The sequence below is a fragment of the Stigmatopora nigra genome, chromosome 10 (genome assembly GCF_051989575.1).
Source record: "Stigmatopora nigra isolate UIUO_SnigA chromosome 10, RoL_Snig_1.1, whole genome shotgun sequence".
In the NCBI taxonomy this organism is placed as follows: domain Eukaryota; kingdom Metazoa; phylum Chordata; class Actinopteri; order Syngnathiformes; family Syngnathidae; genus Stigmatopora; species Stigmatopora nigra.
The window spans coordinates 7,642,743-7,660,997 of record NC_135517.1 but is presented as its reverse complement, the minus strand read 5'-3'; the positions used below and the strand labels follow the sequence as shown (position 1 = coordinate 7,660,997).

Sequence of the window (18,255 nt, the reverse complement as noted above, 5' to 3'; positions counted from 1 at the left end):
GTTTGTTTGTTTTTTAGCTTTGATAATGTGTGATAATGGACGAATGAGCTGTTAAATTATTTCTCAGAAAACAAAACAAATTACCAGTTCACATGGTGATGTCATCAAAAAGCGACCAAACCGAGCATGTCCTCCAGATGCATTTTACTGCAAATAGCTGGAGTAAATGTTTAAGCACCATGAGAACACTAAATGTCGAATCAATATTTTTTCTCCGTAGTGCATCAAAGAACCACACATTTCACGAAATGTCCCCACGCTTTTTAAAGTCCCTTTTCCAGGGCTACAACCACACCCGGATGCAACTTGCAGCCAGCATGTTGCACAGTAACATGTCATCTTGCAGCACGATATCCACAACGGTCTGTATTATATAGCGTAAATCGACGCGTTTTGTTTTAAGTGAAACATGCGTATCTTTTAATATACAAATCAAACAAAAAAGATTGAACAAGGTCATGTGCAATCAGAGGCGTTACCTCATCTTATTCCAATACATTGGAACTAAATACAGGTAGGCAATTCACAACGCGCATTGGATGTATTCAGCATATTAACTATGTTTCTGTTTTGCAAAGTGGCGTAGTCAAAGTACCTCCGCAGCAGTTGGGGAAAAAGGGGGTTCAAGATCACCTAGAGGTAATTAACGCACAAATACTGAAGCAGTAGAATGCAAGACCTTAAAAAAATACTGGTATCTAAAAATACTGCACACCTCATGGGCGTCATCAGTACTAATTATTTAGCAAGCTATCTGCATGGTTGTATGGCCAGCAAAAGAAGCTTAAATAGAGCATACATTTCCCTGCACTTCTAATTTTCAACACTAGGTGGAACCCTACTTGATATTAGACTTGGAAACTTGAATTAGGAGTCTATTGTCATCAACAGCGTCCAATGAATGAACATTTAAGAAAACACTTTTTTAAAACCTAATTCTGAATCAAAGTGGATGATTCTAAAGGATTTGTAGGTGTAAATTTAAATGTGCCTGGTTGTATTTATGGAAGTCTGCCCTTGACATTTCCTTAAGGTCTTATTGTGGTTCTTTTATTTTTTTTTTCCCTTATGGCTATGTGCAGGACGCAATAAGAAGACTGAGACCCCTCAACCCAGTGTCTCTGTCCATTTCCAGCAGGACAGATCGGGGTGTTCATGCTCTTTCCAACTCGGCCCACTTTGATTTACGGAGAAAGAAGGACAAGCTGCCATTTACTGAAGACGTTCTAGTGGAGGCACTCAATTTCCACCTTAAAGATGAGCAAATTAGGTACGCAGTTCATATTTTCAAGTATGTGGTATTATAAATTACAAATGCATCACACAGTCATTTATAGCCTACCTATTGTTTACCTTGATAGCAATCAATACAATACTCCCAAGTACTTCTTATATTTGCATGAAATTAACTTGTACATAAAACACAAACAGGGTGGCCCGGCGGTTGTGTGGTTAGCGTGTCGGCCTAACAGTGGGGGATCTGGGTTCGTATCCAGGTCGGTCCTCCTGAATTAGATAATAGAAGATATATTAGTCATCGTTGCATCTCAATTTTCTGACAAAATAATTCACATGATAATCTCTCAGTTGGATGATGTTAAATTGAGGAACACCCATAAGGTGAGAGTGAAGCACAGTGGGCCAATTGGGAACTAGACGGTAGCGATGAGGAAGGAAAGAGGGAAGCTCCCACCATCCCACTTGCATCCCACTAATCCTCCAACCTGCAGAGAGAAGGTTAGAAAGGATTATCTCTGCTCTGCTTTTTGCTCTGTAGCATCCAATAACACACACGTATGCGCCTGCTTCACTGAATGGAAATAACCTTCTCAAATGGTAAAACTTTCAGAGAAAAAAAACAAACAAATATGTTGTTTCATTTTACCCAAAGTTTCCCAAACTTGGGTTTGACTCCAGGGTTATTATTTTTTTGAGTCCCCCATTGGCATCATCAGTAAAAATGCATTCAAGCTATTTTTTTAATAATATCCAGGCGGACACAGATACTTATTTCATATTTGAACCACTGTAAAGACAAAAAAAAAGATTTTACCAGAAATAACTCATCTACCTTTTCATTTTTATCATGAGAAGAAAATACTTTTTAAATAGATGTCTATGCATGTGTAAATTGCAATGGTTGTCAATCCGCATTTCAGCAGGTGTCATTATAAGACGTAAGGCTTTCCCTGTGCCATGTGTCGTAGCCAATCCCCTCGCTTGTAACCTACTTTCTCTTATCGTGCCCCGAGTGCATACACACAGCAACACAAATCTATAATGTAACTCGGTGAACAGAAATAGGCCTACGCGTACTTTTGCATGCATGATGCATTGAGTTGGGCAGCATCATTTTCTACTGTGCCACCCACAGACGCTCACCTCCTTCTTACACATGCTTAAATAGAACGGCTCAAGCCTGTCCAAGTGAGTATTGTGTGACATCACTAAATGTGGAATGTAGAAACACTAATCATAAAAATATGAATTTGAGTCGTTTCTTTTATCTGTACTGGCAACAAAATGAAGCATTATGGACTTCAATGCTGTCTTATGACCTGTAATTATATGTAGGTATACATCCGATATAATATTTGACACATTTGTTTGGGGAGGAGGTGACAATTTGGGGTGTGCACTTATTTTTCCAGATGAATTCTTTATATTTCAAGTTTTTTTTGTTTGTTTTGGATATGGGTTTGATAAATATGTGCATTATAATACAGAAAATACACAAAATCGGTTGTAGGCCAGTGGTTCTTAACCTGTGTTCGATCGAACCCTTGGTTGAGTCGTTTTTAGCGGTTCGGTGGTGAATATTAGTGGTTCTCCGTTTCATTCTGTGTCTGATGGTGTGCCATTCTTCATCGTTTGGATTCAAAGCAGATGTATGATCGGAAATGGCACCGACCTTAATTACATCCAAATAGCTCACACAGATGGAATCATTGTTTCCCCATCACTCGTTACTCTATCAAAAGAGACGGCGGTCTAAATGCCACGCACTAAAGTGTACAACGTCCCCCTGCTGGATGCACATCAAAGAGCATCTCATCCTGGACCGATGCTAAATATTTGAGCGTAAGCGCTTAGCTCCCCTGAGCTTTGTGCTCTCCGACAATGCCTTTGCCTTTTGTATAAAAGCTGCTGCCGCATTGGCATTTTAGACAAAGACCCATGCAGAGTTTTATGGCTTGCAGTAGAAAACCATCTGTTCCCATGTGGGGGAAAATGAAGGATGCTTTTGATCAGTTGCCGCACACTAGCCTTGTTGCAGTCTAACTTGAAAGAACGTTCTGGTCTCCTGCACCCAAGTTGTTAGTGGACTCTAGTCGAGGCTTAATTGTTTCAAATACTTGATGGATGAGCATAAAATTGAGAAATATTGTCACCAGAGGATTCATTCCCAAGATGTTGGCAAAGACTGGTTATAACCGAACTAAAATTGAGTGACAGTTTAACCTTGACACAGCACAAAATGCTTCTTCCATTCTTTTTAAATAAGATGAATTAAGACACAGACGCATTGATTTAAAAACATGATCAAATGCTTTCATTATACATTTGTAAATACTACTTTTCCCTTTTTCCAGCATCAACCGGGCTTATCACGTCCCAGCTGATTTTCACGCCCGTTTTCAAGCTCTATCCCGAACGTATGTCTACCGCATTGCCCTGGGGGTCTCCCATCCTACTCAGCTTCCCCTCATCGAACGCAACATGTGCTGGAATCTTCGTAGCACGTGAGTCTATGTGTCTATGCGCCTTTGCATATAAGTGTGAGTCTTTATATAGGAATAGAAAGCGGGCATTAAATCTGAGCTCAATCCGTCTCTCTCCCTCGCACCCACGCACCCGCGTTCATAAATCTCTTCAATACGCTCCCAACAAGCCTAGCAGAAACAATACCATGTTAGACACATGAATAATCCACGTGCCCAGCCGGAACTGCAAATTAGGGCCACTCAACTCAAGTCTTAACATTTTATCAATGCTGACAACCCCAAAACAAAAACAAAAGAACCGACAGAAACAACATAAACAATGAATGGTGAGGGCAGAAAGGAAGAGAGAAAAGAATAGTGTGGAAAAAAAATGATTTGTTTCCGCAAAGTTGTTGTCTTGGCTGAGATTGGGAGGAGGAGCGTGAAGAAACACATTTCAGGGAACACATACTGTATGGGCATTTTGCGTCTTTTTTTTTTTAGGGGAAGGGGGAAAGTAGGCCAAGATAAGCTGCAGGCTCATACGCATCCCAAGCAACACCCACACGTCTCCCTCTCTACTCCCACTCAGTCTTCCATCGCTCCCCCTTTTTTTTGCTTCCCCTCGTTATTCCATCTCTCATTTTCAGCGTCAGCCTTGTTTTTTCACCCCTGAGCATCCCAGACTTCCTGTTTGATCTTCTCCTTCATCATCACTTCCCCCAAGACCGATCTTTTCCTCCCTTTTGTTTTTGTTAAAGCAGGTAAAACATAAATACATCAAATGAGGAGTCACGAAATCAAGGGGTGTTTAGGTTGATGATTTGAAGGAAATTATTATCCAATTTCTCTCAGATTTAGGACATACAATGGATATGTTTTTCATCTATCCATGCCAGGAAAATGTCATAGGCAGAACAAGTGTAACAATTTGCCTGTTGCCAGTTTGGCAACAGAATAATGACTTTGGGTTCAAAAATTTAGGTCCAGATTGAAGTAGGCACTCCAAGCAATTTAACACTATATGTGTGATACCTTCGTCAGGTTCAGGTCTTGCTCAAGGATACTTAGGCAAGGTCATTAGGATGGGGAAATGGACCCACAACTTCTGTTTCAGTACAATATTGTGGAAATATGTGCCTGATAACCTCGGACCTCTGTTGATGTTTTTCTATATATGTATGTTTGCCTCACTTGAACTTTGACTACTACTTGTTGTAAACATAGCTTACTTTGTAGGTCATAGTGTACATGTGTTTTGTTGTTAGGGAGCTCAATGTGGGGGCCATGAAGGAAGCAGCTACCGTTTTAGCCGGGACTCACGATTTCAGCACCTTCAGGGCCGTCAACTCCGACTTGCCGTTTAAAGATCCAGTGAAGACCTTGGATGTCGTCGGCATACAACCTGGAAGAGCATTTTTATGTGAGCACTTTCACAGGTAAACAGGATCTCAGAATATATTTTTGAACAATTATGGTCATTTTGCCCATTAAATCCTTGCATATTTAAAAAAAAAATAGTGGAGGGGGATTATAAAACTAAATATGAAACAATGTTCATGCATGCCAAATGATGGGCTTTCCATTTTGTTTTGCAGAGAGATTCCGATGTGGGAGTTAACGTTTCAAAGCAAATCTTTTCTGTACAAGCAGGTACGTATTTTTATGTATATATACTGCAATGAAATTGACTGCCATGTTGAGTAATATCTTCCTCTGCTGGATGGCAAACTATTATGCCATCAATAATATGTACATAAAGTCTGAATCAATAATTGCAGAAGATCGGAAAATCTGTCAATTCATTAATCGATTAAGATTTCGATCTTATCACAAGACTGACATTTTAACTAGAATACCTACCTCTTTTTGATTTGTAGTGGAAAATAATATACTATTGGAGGGGTGGGGAGATTTTGTTTTACATTGCACTGACAGCAGCATCAATAACATTGCTTTTGCCCTTTCATAAACCATTAAATTTCTTTTTTTTTAGGTTTTCTGTTGTGGAACCTAATTAACATGCATTGTACATATTTTTAGTTATTTCTTGTAGGTTTTCATTGAACTCAGTGCTGGAATTTGTGCATCTATCTTATGCACGAATAACTGAAATAAAGCCATTTTGTTGCTTTAGGTACGTAGAATGACGGGGGCCCTGGTGGCTGTGGGCCAGGGTAACATCTCACTTAGCCATTTTAAAGAAATCCTAGAGGCTCGGGACTCTTTGGCTTATCCATCCAATCTAGTTGCTCCGGCCAGAGGCCTCTTCCTTACTCAGGTGGACTATAATCAGTCAGGTGAGTGATGTTGGCAAATTTAGGGTGAATTACAGTAGTACTATTTGCTGATACACATTAGTAATACTTATTCTACCATGTGTCTTTTCTATCAGACCTGCTGCCATCCCAACAAACCTCAACGGATACCTCTGACGAGTGATGCAAAACTTTGAAAGTTCATGAAATCAGTGTTTTTGCGTGTAAAACGATATCAAAGTCTGTTTAAGTGTTTTGTGAGACAAAATATTCCAAACACCTGCTCACCTACAAATTGTTTTACTTAATACAAGTCATGACTTGTCTGTGAAGACAGTTCAAACAATCACACACAAATCCACGTGGTTTTCAACATGTCACTCTTGAGCCTACATACTGTGTACATGAGCACAGGGTAGCTTCTGATAACAAAAGTTTACAATATGTGGAGTGTAGCTGCTGAGCATGTGCATCATAAGTTATACTACCATACATTAGGTGCACACATTCCCACTGTATACTGCACAACCAAATTAAACTTCATACTTATTTTTCACAGATAATTCATGTGGTTATTTATCACACAGTCACTAGGTCCCAATTTGGCTGCATCTATTTCCTGTAAACTGTCTATGGATAAAAGTCGCCAGTGGGCTTATATGAGGTTTGTTGAAAGTTCAAACTGACCAGTTATGGCCCCTTCAACCAGTAAAACAATCCCTGCCAGATGGACAGCTGCATTGTTTTTTAAATTGACCTGTGGCAGATAAAGTTAACCTCATGAGGAATGTGTTTTTGCACTTCCTAGAAGTGATACTATCAATAAATCACATTTTGTTTTAAATGTGTACACATCTACTATAATGTGACCATGATGTAACCATAAATCTGATTGGCATAGGTCCACAAGTCAATTCAGCATTTGGTTTAAGAGTTCAATAGATACAAATTTCAAGTGTCATTCAGCATGTTAAGCTTAATATTTTGGATCATCAATAACAGAACCATATGTATACATAATGCACTTAAGGAAGGCTTTGTGTATTTAACTCACAATCATTTATAACTTTGCAGTCTAAGTGAAAAATATAATGAAGCCATGTTTAACCCTGATTGAAGTGATGGCGAGACAAAATCATATCAGATGCAAATGGTCCAAATTTGGAACGAAACTAAGCATCATTTGACAAATGTTTAAGAAAAATGAATAAACTGTCCATCTGAGCTATCCTATTACTATTCAAATAGAATGAGCGGTGTGCAACTAAGTAAGATCTCAAATGTTCATGTGTTGAAGAGTAAGCAATGTCACATCTCTGGCAGCCTTTGTTTGCCATTTGGCTACACACCTTGAAGCTAAAATTGAACTTAATTTCGAATTCATTTCTGTCAATAGACCATAGGTGTACACTATGTTTGCATAGACCCTTAAAATCTAACCATCATCCAAAACAGTACACCAAGCAGGACTCGGAGCAGGAGCATACCCAACCTCACCCTTTCCACGGGCTTTAAAATGTAGTAATAGCCTGAAGATACATTCGTTATAACTGCTAAAATAAATATAAACAGCTGAGTAAAATGCGCGTTTAGTAAACCTTTGACAGTACATCTTGTACACGTTTTAAAAATAAAAATTTATTCCAATAAGTAAAAAGAGTGAAATGGGGTATGTTTCACAGACCAAAGTCTATTAAATGTGTGTGTAACCGTGCAGTATTTGTCCGCTGGCCCATGATCCTCTCCTCCCCAGCCCCAGTCCGTCTTAAAACAAAATACAAACTTAAAAGACATTTTAAAGAAGCGTATAGTCGTTGCAGGGCACAGACGCGAGTCGCTGTCCAAAACATTGGCTCACGTAACACTCTTTAGCTGGCAATTTTCTCTATTTCATCCAAGTCGTCTGTATCTAGTTTTTCAATGTTCTTTTCTGGAAAAGAGATGGAGGAGGGGAAAGGTAGTCAACAAATGAATACCGCATAGAATACATGACTTTTTAAATTTGAAAAGCAGTTACAATATATACATGCACAATAGAGACAGTGACAGACTACTTACTAAAATGTTCCTGGATCCTGTTGAGGATGTTCATGCTCATTCTGCTGTCCACCATGTTGATAGCCAGTCCCCTCTTGCCAAATCGACCCGTGCGACCAATCCGATGCAGGTATGTCTCATTGTCCGGGTTACCCTCCTGGTCAACTGGCAGGTCAAAATTAATGACCACAGATACCTGCTCCACATCAATGCCTGGTATGACGATTGGAGAAAGGAAAGTATTTAACCTTTTTTAATATGGATGGAACTTTTCTTGCACCAATGATGACTTTTTTTTTAAATTAAACCTATAATCATTTTTTTGTTTTACCGGCACTGAATCATTCACTGCCATTAACGTTCCTCTTGATTAATAACATTGTACTTAGTCCGGATTTATTCCTCACCTCTGGCACAAACATTTGTGGTGACAAGGACCTTCTCCTTTCCGTCCCTAAATCGCTCAATAACGGCAGCCCTCTGCTCCACTTGCATTTCCCCACTGAGCAGCGCCACCTGGTGTCTGTCCTTAGAAAGCTCACCCGCCAGCCAGCCTGCAGTTTTCCTTGTCTGGATGGCACAAAAGAAAAGCAGAGTCATCAGTCTATATTTCAGCAAGACACTCAAGGAAGAGAATGTGCATCGCTTTATGTGGAGCAACGATCCCACTTTTTAGGTCTCCAAACTAATATTTACAAGTAAAATAATATGGCATTCATGTTCTATTAATAGGAAAGCATTAGCGGACATGGGCTTTCTTACATGGCAGAAAATCATGGCCTGGGCAATCGTGATGGCGCCATAGATGTTGCACAGAGCTTCAAACTTTTCTTCCTTGCTGTTACACAACACGTAGTACTGCTTGATTGTATCCAGTGTTTCCTCCTCTCTTTTTAATTTGATGATGTTTGGGTCGGGCACGATGCGCCTGGCAAAGTCCCAAACCGTTTCTTCAAACGTGGCTGAGAAGAGCAACATCTGGCAATTTTTAGGCAGCATCCTATGCAGGAGGAAAAAGCAAAAATAAGCTCATGGCATCATTTCAAAAAGACCATTTGAATATGAATAATGGATATAATAAACAATGTTCTTGTTTTCCCTTTTTTTTTTACCTCTGGATACGAATACTCTGGTCTTTGTGACCCTGTGTTGCGATCATGACATCAGCCTCATCCAACACAAACACTCTGATCTTCTCGGGATCGATAAATCTCAACTTGCCGCACCAGTCCAGCATGGTTCCGGGTGTGCCAATGACAATTTGTTCCTGAAGTTTCACGCCTCGCTGCACTGGAAGATTTCAAAGAGAAACCCTTCAACACAAAACACGCTGGAAACAGGATGTGTCACCATGACACTAAATTTTGAGCAGACAAACACTTACATCTATTTCCGCGGATGGCGTAAACCAACTTGACTTCAGGATAGTTTTTGCCCATCTGTTCAATTACTCTGCCAGTCTGAAGCGCCAGTTCATAAGTGGGTGACAAACACAGGCACTGATGGGGAGAAAAATAAGTTAGAACGCTGGTTCATAAGTCACACACACACAAGTGATGAAACTAAAACCATTTAATAGAAATGTTAAGAACCTGGGGATACTTGTGGTCAGGATTGACATGGCTAAGCATGGCGAGAACAAACGCAGCTGTTTTTCCTGTTCCTGATTGAGACTGGGCAATCAGATTCTGTGGACTGAAGGAGGAAAACAAAAAAAATCATAAAAAGAGATTTGATGGAAATGCACGGAGCTGCTCTACAGTAGTCCGTGTCAGCAGTGGACACTCGGTAAAGAAAAGAAAGCAAAACACAACCAATGGGCGGCATACTCACGGGTTGGCTAACAACATAGGTAAGGCGGTTTCCTGGATTTTAGATGGGCGGTTAAAACCCATTCCGTAGACGCCCTGGAGGAGCTGCTTTTTGCTGCAGAGACAAAAGAAAATATCAAGAATACGACAACATAACGGCATTTCAATTACCAATTTGCATTGGGGCTTAATAAGTTAAGACCATTTTTGTACATTAGCATTTATTTCCATTTTGAGATACATAAGATAAAACCGTGTGGAAGATTAATATTTAAAAAACGAAACAAGGATGCACTTACAGACATAACTCTTCAAATGATTTGACAGAGTACAGTGGAGAATTGGGATCCTTCTGCAATACTTCAACTTGATTCGTGTTGTTGACAAGATTACTTCGTATCAATTTGTTCAATAGCGACTGTGCTGCTTTGTCGTCTGTGGGAAGGAGGAAAAAAAACATATTTTGAAATTGCGTTTCTTATATAGAGCAGAGTACCAAATTTGGTTATTTTAAGGCACTGACTTAAGTCCTTCAATAGTACATAGTATCGGAACATGCGTCGTATTTCAAAGCCAGGTTTTGGCACGGGTCTGTATTATCAGTGAGACGAGTCAACTAGTCCCGTCTTCTCCCAAATGCGGCATGCTTGATCTCATTCGTAAACCATGGTTTCACCCAAAGCGCTTGGAAATATCATTTGGGTTTAGCGAGGAGTGTTTTGAAACCGCTTTTGAGTGTCCCTAAGCTACGCAAACTTTAAGACCACGCATGATTTCTGCATGGGCGGGCAACAACCCCTTCCGCGGACACAATTAATGGGTTGCTGGCCCACTGCTTCCGCTCGTGTGAAAAGGACTCATATTCCACTAGAATGGTTTATTTATTGCAGTCCTTTTGACATTCACACGCAACATCACATACACCAGGGCTTGCAGTGCAAACAGTATATAACTGCTGAAAGCAAAAGCTTGGGTGATATATGTATAGATCGGATTTTTTTAAAATTATAATGTTGTTTAATTTTTGGTAGAGCTGATCTTATAAAATAGGTGTTGAAAAAAAGTAGCATTCAAGAACCACTATAGAAAAATGAACTAATCTGGCATTTTAAATACTAATATGCAAATATTGTGAATTTAAACTGAATGCAATGATGTAGTCCCATTTTTTTTTTTTATCATTCGGTGATCCAATTTTCTCAGCCTTCCAATTAATGTTTGTTAAGTTTTAAATATAAGAGTAAAAAAAGGCATCCACTCACCAGTTTCCTCCTCATCAGTTGCCTTATCTCCGGATGATTTTTCTTCAACTTCAGTTGTTTTTGCAGAATCTGCTGTCAGTACAGATGTGCCTACATTAAAAAAAAAAAAAAAAAAAAAGTAAATCACATGCTCATGCTTAACTAATTTGCTGCCTCTGCCGGCAAAAAACGTCCAATTCATTTTGAAAGAGGATGATTGCCACCACCTTTCATGACAAGATTAAACAAATATCACTGTCTATTCCAAAAGGGTAAAAGTTAGTCTAGAAACTTAGCAACAAAAACATACCATTTTCCCCACGCGTATCTTTTATTTGAAGGTGTCCAATCTGAAAAGAAAAGAGTTGACATGTTATTTGGACTAACAAACCAGGCCATTTAGGTTCATTAATAAGTATTATCCCTTATCAAATAAATTAAACTCAATTGTGAACAAGTCTCTTTAAAACGCAGGACAACTTAAATCCACCTTAAAGGTTTAAATGTTAATTTAAAACTGATTACTCTAATCTAAAAAATCTAACCGACTTTTGCGCCCTGTCCATGTTATTATTATGTTATGATAACCGCAATGAGATTTGCAGTGTCCCAGACATCTAAATCTTGGAACGCCAAACCAACAGAAAGCAAAATGTTCTATTAATTCAGCTCAGCTATTTTGGAAGCTCTTACATCATTCCCTTAGGCGGCCATGTAAACCTGCCTTGATCAATTACCATTCAAGTTGCATCTGCTAAACTAGCTTAGCATGAGACAGGGAAAACATCTTTACGAGCGCATTAGCCGCAGGCCAATTCAGCATGCACAGCATTCCTAATCATGATCGCTCTTGAAATAAAACATAAAACACCATTTTAAACGTTTGTGGTATCCTCACTAGGCCCGAGACTGTGATCCACTAGCGCTAACACAACGTGAAGTAGCATATTTACTGATTCTGCCGCGGCCTCTTGCTCGTCCACTGCCTGCGCCCAAGAGTCCGAAGCCATCGTTTTATTTATTCTCTTACTATTAGCTTTAAAAAATAACAAAATGTGAAAATATCACAGACTATGAATTACGACAAAGTAAAACAGGACTTATAACCAGTCTCAACAGCGTGCTGTAAAAGACCAAAGAACCGTGTCCAACGACTCAGTCAACAGAGTGGAAACCAAGTGTGGAGAAAAGTTCCTATCAAATTCTGGTTCCTACTTGCATGTAACTGAAACAACCGATATTTGAACACATTTTAAAAAAAAATATTGTTATTGAGGTAGTGAAAATACCTCTAATATTATTTCACATTTTTTATTCTACTTTATTACATTACATACAGTACAGATTAACATATAGTTTACCGAACAGTGCAGTGCAATGTTTTGTGTTTGATATTGTTTTCTAATCTTTTTTTCCGGTTTTCTTTGATAGTAACGAATTAAAGACATGTTGGTCAGTCTTCATTGATGTTCTCTGATCTTCTCTGAACTCACTCAACACTGTTTTTTGCACAAGAAGGCTCTATTCAAGCTGAAAGGCATTTTTTTAAATTGTAGTTTTATAAGAAAGAAAAAAAGAGCAGGAGCAGTAAAATAAGAATTGACAGTATTTCACATTACTATTATACATTGTGATTTAAAATCAAGCAGCTTCTCGGCCTTTCTGATGCTTCAGTGCATGCCTACATGTGTTAAAGTGTCTATCGCATAGGGAGCATACACAGGTTGACCTCGGCAGTTCCACCACAGTGTCTGTCTCCTCCTTAATTAAATACAAAATTGATTTCACACATTTCTGCAGTTCTGCTTAGACAGATCGATGATGACACCAGCTGTGGATTGCACTGCAGAAGATTACATTGGTCTCAGTTCCATCAACTGGGGTCTTTGGGGTCTATTCACTGTGCACTTTGTGTGTATGTGCACACACATGTATGTGAGAGAAAGAGAGAGAGAGAGAGTGAGAGAGGGAGACCGTGTCAAATCATCTTCCATGTCTTTTGGATGTATTAGCTGGACTGTCAAGAGAATATATGAGAATGGTGATCTTTGAAGTACCTTAGGTCATCAGTTTTGGAGACAAGTTCGTCAAAAGCTTGATACTGACTTGGAAGAGAGTTTAAAGGGAGGCAGCCAATAAGATTCTGTGTCAGAAGTATCCATGGTAACTGAAACAGTTAAAGTAGTAAGATCGGAGCACAAAAGCATTTCCAACTGCCTAATTAAGACTAATTTCATGTGGATTCTCAAATTTCAATCTATTGAACAATCATTATAGACTAATTTGTGATTTCAGAGTCAAATATTTATTGTGTCCTGTATTGTACTCTGAAATCCTTACTAGCACAGTATGTAGTACATCACCTTCACTCTATTCATTAATAATGAAACAACAATACTATATAAAATGGTTAATTGGACATAGTAGTAAATGATATGGTATTGTGAAATATGTCATATTACACTACTATTTTATTACAGTACATTGTTATTAGGTTTTAGGCAGTTGGCATTGTTTGATAGCTGCCAGCCCCCTAGTCAAATTGGATTTGATGTTCATTAATGTCAATGGCAGTGAATGACTTAATGGCTATAAGGAACAAAATAATCCAAAGGTATAAGAACATTGCAATATAGATATTTATAAAAGAAAATCACAACCAAAACGCTCAATTATTCACATTGAATTTATCCATGTAAAAAGTGTTAAAGCTGAAAATATAAAGTGACCCCTAGCATGTTGATGCTTCAACGACTCTGTCAATAGGTGTAAGAATACGGCAATAGTAAACCGAATAGGGGAGAGAAATTGCATGAGAGAGTGAAAGGAGGGGCCTGACTACTGGTTGGTATTCCTGAGGCTTACAGCCACAGGCTGGTGTTTCAGAGTGGACATCACATTGGAATTTCAATTGGCATGAGGCGATTTAGTGTTGTTGGAGTCTAAGCTCAAGGTCTTGTGTATGCATGGTTTTCAACCAACTGACATGAACTACGTCAAAACTCTGCAGATACGCCCCTTCTTCCCACCTGGGGAGATGAGTCACAAAAATATATCATTAAAAAGTCACTATATGCTGTGTTTGTTTCAGCCCACATAGAATGTCCCATCCAAAAATATGTAATTTTTTTTCTTGGCTCGGTGACTGACATACAAATTAGCAAGGTAAATTTGCATTCTAAGGATGTTGTGGTAGTTTGTACCTCATAGGGCCAGATTTTGACAATGAAAATCACTTGCAGCAAATAAACCTTAGCAATAGTTTCAAGGTTGTTAAGAAGAGAAACATTTGGATCTGATATATTCCTGTCTTCTCCTAGAAAGGCTTTGCTCTCGCCCATTTACTCATTGACGAAACAGCTGGAATGTTATGTAATGGGCAGTAGGGACAAAACAGCCTTGAGCCTTTTTGAAGAATTTGAGATGAAATTAGGTAGACTTTCCGTTTGCTCATTGGACTTTGGAGTTCACTTCCATTGATGATCTTTAATCGGCTGGGCTCGTTCATCTTATCGTGGCCAAAGAGCTTCTCGACTGAACAATTTCAATTCCTTAATAATTTATTGATGCAGGGCAGTCAAATTGCATATCAATAATGTAGAAGGGCTCAGTGTAATGTTGATACAAAACACCATCAGCTCATTCATACTAGAGAGCTGCAGATATTTGTATATTGTATGTTTGGCCCCATGTGATACACCAGTAGCATTCTGTATTTCCCGGATATTTCCGTATTGTTTAATTCAGTGGGAATATAAGCATTATACCTTTCCACGGGTGATTTTGGTCTTAGATTAGAACCTGTCATTTCATAAAACGGCGATAAGACCATTATTATTGTGAAAAGACCTTCCCATGCACATTCATGACTATAGTGCTTGTGTCAGATGTCATTAAGTACAATAATGACATTTACCATACCGTAAATTATGTGACTTATGTGTGAGATTACTTAGTGTCACTATGTCACAGTGGACTACCTCAAATAGAATAAAGCATAGAAGAGGTTGGAGGACAAACAATTGTGTGTGTGTTACAGCACATATGCGCCAATTTCAAGGAGAAAGATGGGTTAATGATTGTAATATAGTCTAAATCCTACTTAACTCATTATACATATCAAAAGCATGTCATCCCGCAACCCTTGTGAGGATAAGCGGTTCAGAAAATCAAATCAAAAACCTTTAATGAATGTAAACCATGTCAATTTGGAGTGAAATTTAGAAATGTTCATGATGTGAATATGATATGATACCCCAGTGATGACCCTTCTTAGGCATACGGAAGAGTCACGTTCACAGATTTTTGGTCCCTGCCAAATCAATCAAACAAGTAGGACAAATTAAATGTCCAATGGCCAATTTCCATCTGGGTCAGCATCTATTATTCACAAAGCACACTTACAAAGTTACATGCCATTTTGTCCCCACATCCCTGGGGAGACCCACAAACTCTTCCAAAGCAAAATGCTCAACCATTTTGTTCTTTTTTTTATTCTTAATGATCTCCAAGCATAAGATAAAATGAGGTGCCCAGAAGCACTTCCATTTGTTTACTATTCCACTTTGGATATTTCTGAATAGAGTGCAAGCTGTGTGTGTTCAACTGCTCTTAGCCTACTGTAGAGAAATTGATCATAGTTGAGCATACAATATGCATTTATAAGGCTAATTAAGGCAAGTGATAAGTAACGGACATTAAGTATGTCAATGCTTTTGAGGTACATCTGAAAATGCTGTTAGTAGACAACTTTGTTTTGAACAAAATGATGCAGGATCCAAGGTTGTTGCCTTCAAATGCTAAGTCTCTTAAATGATGAACTCCCCCTGACCCCATTTGTGGCGCACACTGCACTATGATGGATCACGCCCAATATGATTTAGGAAATGAAGTAAACCACACGAGGAAACCGTTTGCTCTGAAAGAATTTAAACAGCTGTCAGAATGGAATCCTGATATACACAGTGGTAACTTGCAACAGAATTGGATACACATACCAAGACTTTCATATAAATAAATGAAAAAAATGCGGTGTCTAAGGCAATGATGGGAGCAACCATAATTCAGAAATTCAATATTTATTCCAAGTAGTGTTTGCAGTGTCATATAAGGGCATGTCGTCACACATTGGCATGCTCCTAATTCTGTGTTCACCTTAATCAGTCACTGAGAAGAGGAAACACAGAAAGCTCTCAGAGTTCAGTGGTGAAAATACTGTCAAACAAAAGCACAAGAATCAATGCACTGTGTATCTACACAAAATGAGTGGAGGATTGATATTCTATTTCTGCTTTAAAACAGCACTGCACCAAAATGAAGAGCTCTTTCTCAGCCTTTGGTTTCCCAGCATGGACGTAAAGCGGCAACAGAGCAACCCGGCAGTGAAAGAAACGGAGAGGGTGAGAGACTGGGGATGTGGTTGCTATAGAAACCATCTGGTGGGTCTGAAAACTGCTTCTCCCTGGCATTCATTTCATCATTGAGAATCTCTCTCTCTCTCTCATCCTCCCTCACTGTTGTTTATCCTTCTCTTTCCCATTTCCCATCCTGCCTCTTATCTGCTTATCTTCCCAAAATCCGCCTTCCTATACTTTCGCCTCTCTTCATTTCTTTTCTTGCTAAAGCAACAAAGAGCATTTAATGTTAATGCGGCATGTACCGTCCTTTTATCCTTTTGGCTGCTTTTCCATATTTTCATCACTGTGTCCTGACAGTCCCATCTGCTAGACTTGGACTCCTACCCTATTGTTTAAACAATACCCAAGGACAAAGTCCACAGGCCAAGAATTTGCTAAAATGCTTTATAAATAAATACAATTGGATTGATATCTGAGGGCAAAATAGTTGAAAGATTTACGTCATTTAAAAGGACTTATTTAGCTGAAAGCCACTATAAGTGCAGTTTAAAAGACACCAGTAGATGTCCAATCAGTTTTGACTGAGAGCTGCCCCCCAAAATGGATTTAACTTCTATTGCTGTTGATGGAAGTTTAAATATATATATGTATTTTAGTTTATCTATTAACTACCAGAACATATACTCCATGAAGACAATTAATTTACTCTAGCCGGCAGTAAACGCGTTAACTTAAATTCATCTGAATAAATTCCCAAATGAAAAACAACAGGCAACTGTAATACCTTCAAAATAATCGATTTTTTTCTATTTTCATTCCCTAATGTAAGTCTTCTCGTGTATGACCACAGTCCTTGTGAATTCCGCGGGAATTGGCCCTATCAGTGGGAGAAAACCTGATCTCAATGTCAATTTAGCTCACACATCCAGTCACACTTCGGCATTGGTACACTGAAACAAACAAACAAAAAATATCTATCCATACAATTCTCCCCTTTACATCTTATTTGATATTCCATTGACAGGAAAGGAGAGCATTGGTGTTGTTGTGCATCTATTTAAATGTGAGGTGCTGTGCTTCTGCATTAAAGTGCATGCAGTTTCACTGGGTTCAGTGTAAAATACACTTAACAAATCTTTTACAGCAGAGACGCAGCTGATTTGTGGGGTCTTTTCATCACTGTTATGTCCCTGGGAGACAATTTTCCCAATGTGTCAGACTAATAGTTAATAAAACTTCACTTTAACCCCAAAGGAAGTAATTATTTAAGTGTGCAGTGTAATTGCAAAGCTCCTTCAGATGAGATGGCTTCCTGGACTAATTTAACATTGTAGTGTAGCCAGCTGGAAGCGAAGATACAGTTTGAATCAGTTGTGGACGTTTTAGGGCAAATAAGTTGAGCAAAAAAAAAATCAGCCAAATCTACATTATCCTCCAGCATAGTTCTGTTGTGAAATGAGCAGTCATTGTGGACAGTATATTACATTTAACTCTAAGCTTCCCAATTAGGGAATATACCTCAACATAGCCTGAAGTGTGCATACCCTCACTGGCTGTTGCTGCATTTGTAAGCGTTGCGATCGTCATGGTTGACTGGGATCACTTTGGCGGGATAATGTGGTCACGCCACGCAGTGAATAGAAGGTTTGGAGAGATGAAAGAGCATGGAACATTCCATTACAGATAGAGATGCTATCAAACGGAGGCTCGTGAAAAAGTGTTCCACAAGCGAACCCACTGCAGCACCCATCGAATACAAGGTGAATGTGTTATCATGGTAGCTCAGGCAGCCCCTTTCATGTCTGTTAAGAAGAGGGGGAGAGACAAGCAATATGTTAGTCTGGCCT

The 18,255-nt window shown here is 39.0% G+C and overlaps 2 protein-coding genes across 2 annotated transcripts; one reads left to right on the top strand and one right to left on the bottom strand.

The window, feature by feature from the left end:
- The first annotated feature begins 273 nt into the window (after nucleotides 1–273).
- On the top strand, nucleotides 274–7,114 carry pusl1 (pseudouridine synthase like 1). Its single transcript, XM_077725513.1, has 8 exons — nucleotides 274–514; nucleotides 579–639; nucleotides 1,083–1,270; nucleotides 3,594–3,743; nucleotides 4,973–5,143; nucleotides 5,303–5,357; nucleotides 5,842–6,004; nucleotides 6,100–7,114. The coding sequence occupies exons 1-8, from the start codon at nucleotides 459–461 to the stop codon at nucleotides 6,144–6,146; spliced, it is 891 nt and encodes a 296-aa protein (XP_077581639.1). The 5' UTR covers nucleotides 274–458; the 3' UTR covers nucleotides 6,147–7,114.
- On the bottom strand, nucleotides 6,247–12,237 carry LOC144202645 (ATP-dependent RNA helicase DDX19A-like). Its single transcript, XM_077725512.1, has 12 exons — nucleotides 12,005–12,237; nucleotides 11,362–11,401; nucleotides 11,073–11,162; nucleotides 10,110–10,245; nucleotides 9,833–9,925; nucleotides 9,592–9,694; nucleotides 9,384–9,498; nucleotides 9,112–9,289; nucleotides 8,762–8,999; nucleotides 8,407–8,569; nucleotides 8,021–8,212; nucleotides 6,247–7,892 (listed from the first exon to the last, which is right to left on the bottom strand). The coding sequence occupies exons 1-12, from the start codon at nucleotides 12,059–12,061 to the stop codon at nucleotides 7,831–7,833; spliced, it is 1,467 nt and encodes a 488-aa protein (XP_077581638.1). The 5' UTR covers nucleotides 12,062–12,237; the 3' UTR covers nucleotides 6,247–7,830.
- Between the last annotated feature and the right edge of the window lie 6,018 nt (nucleotides 12,238–18,255).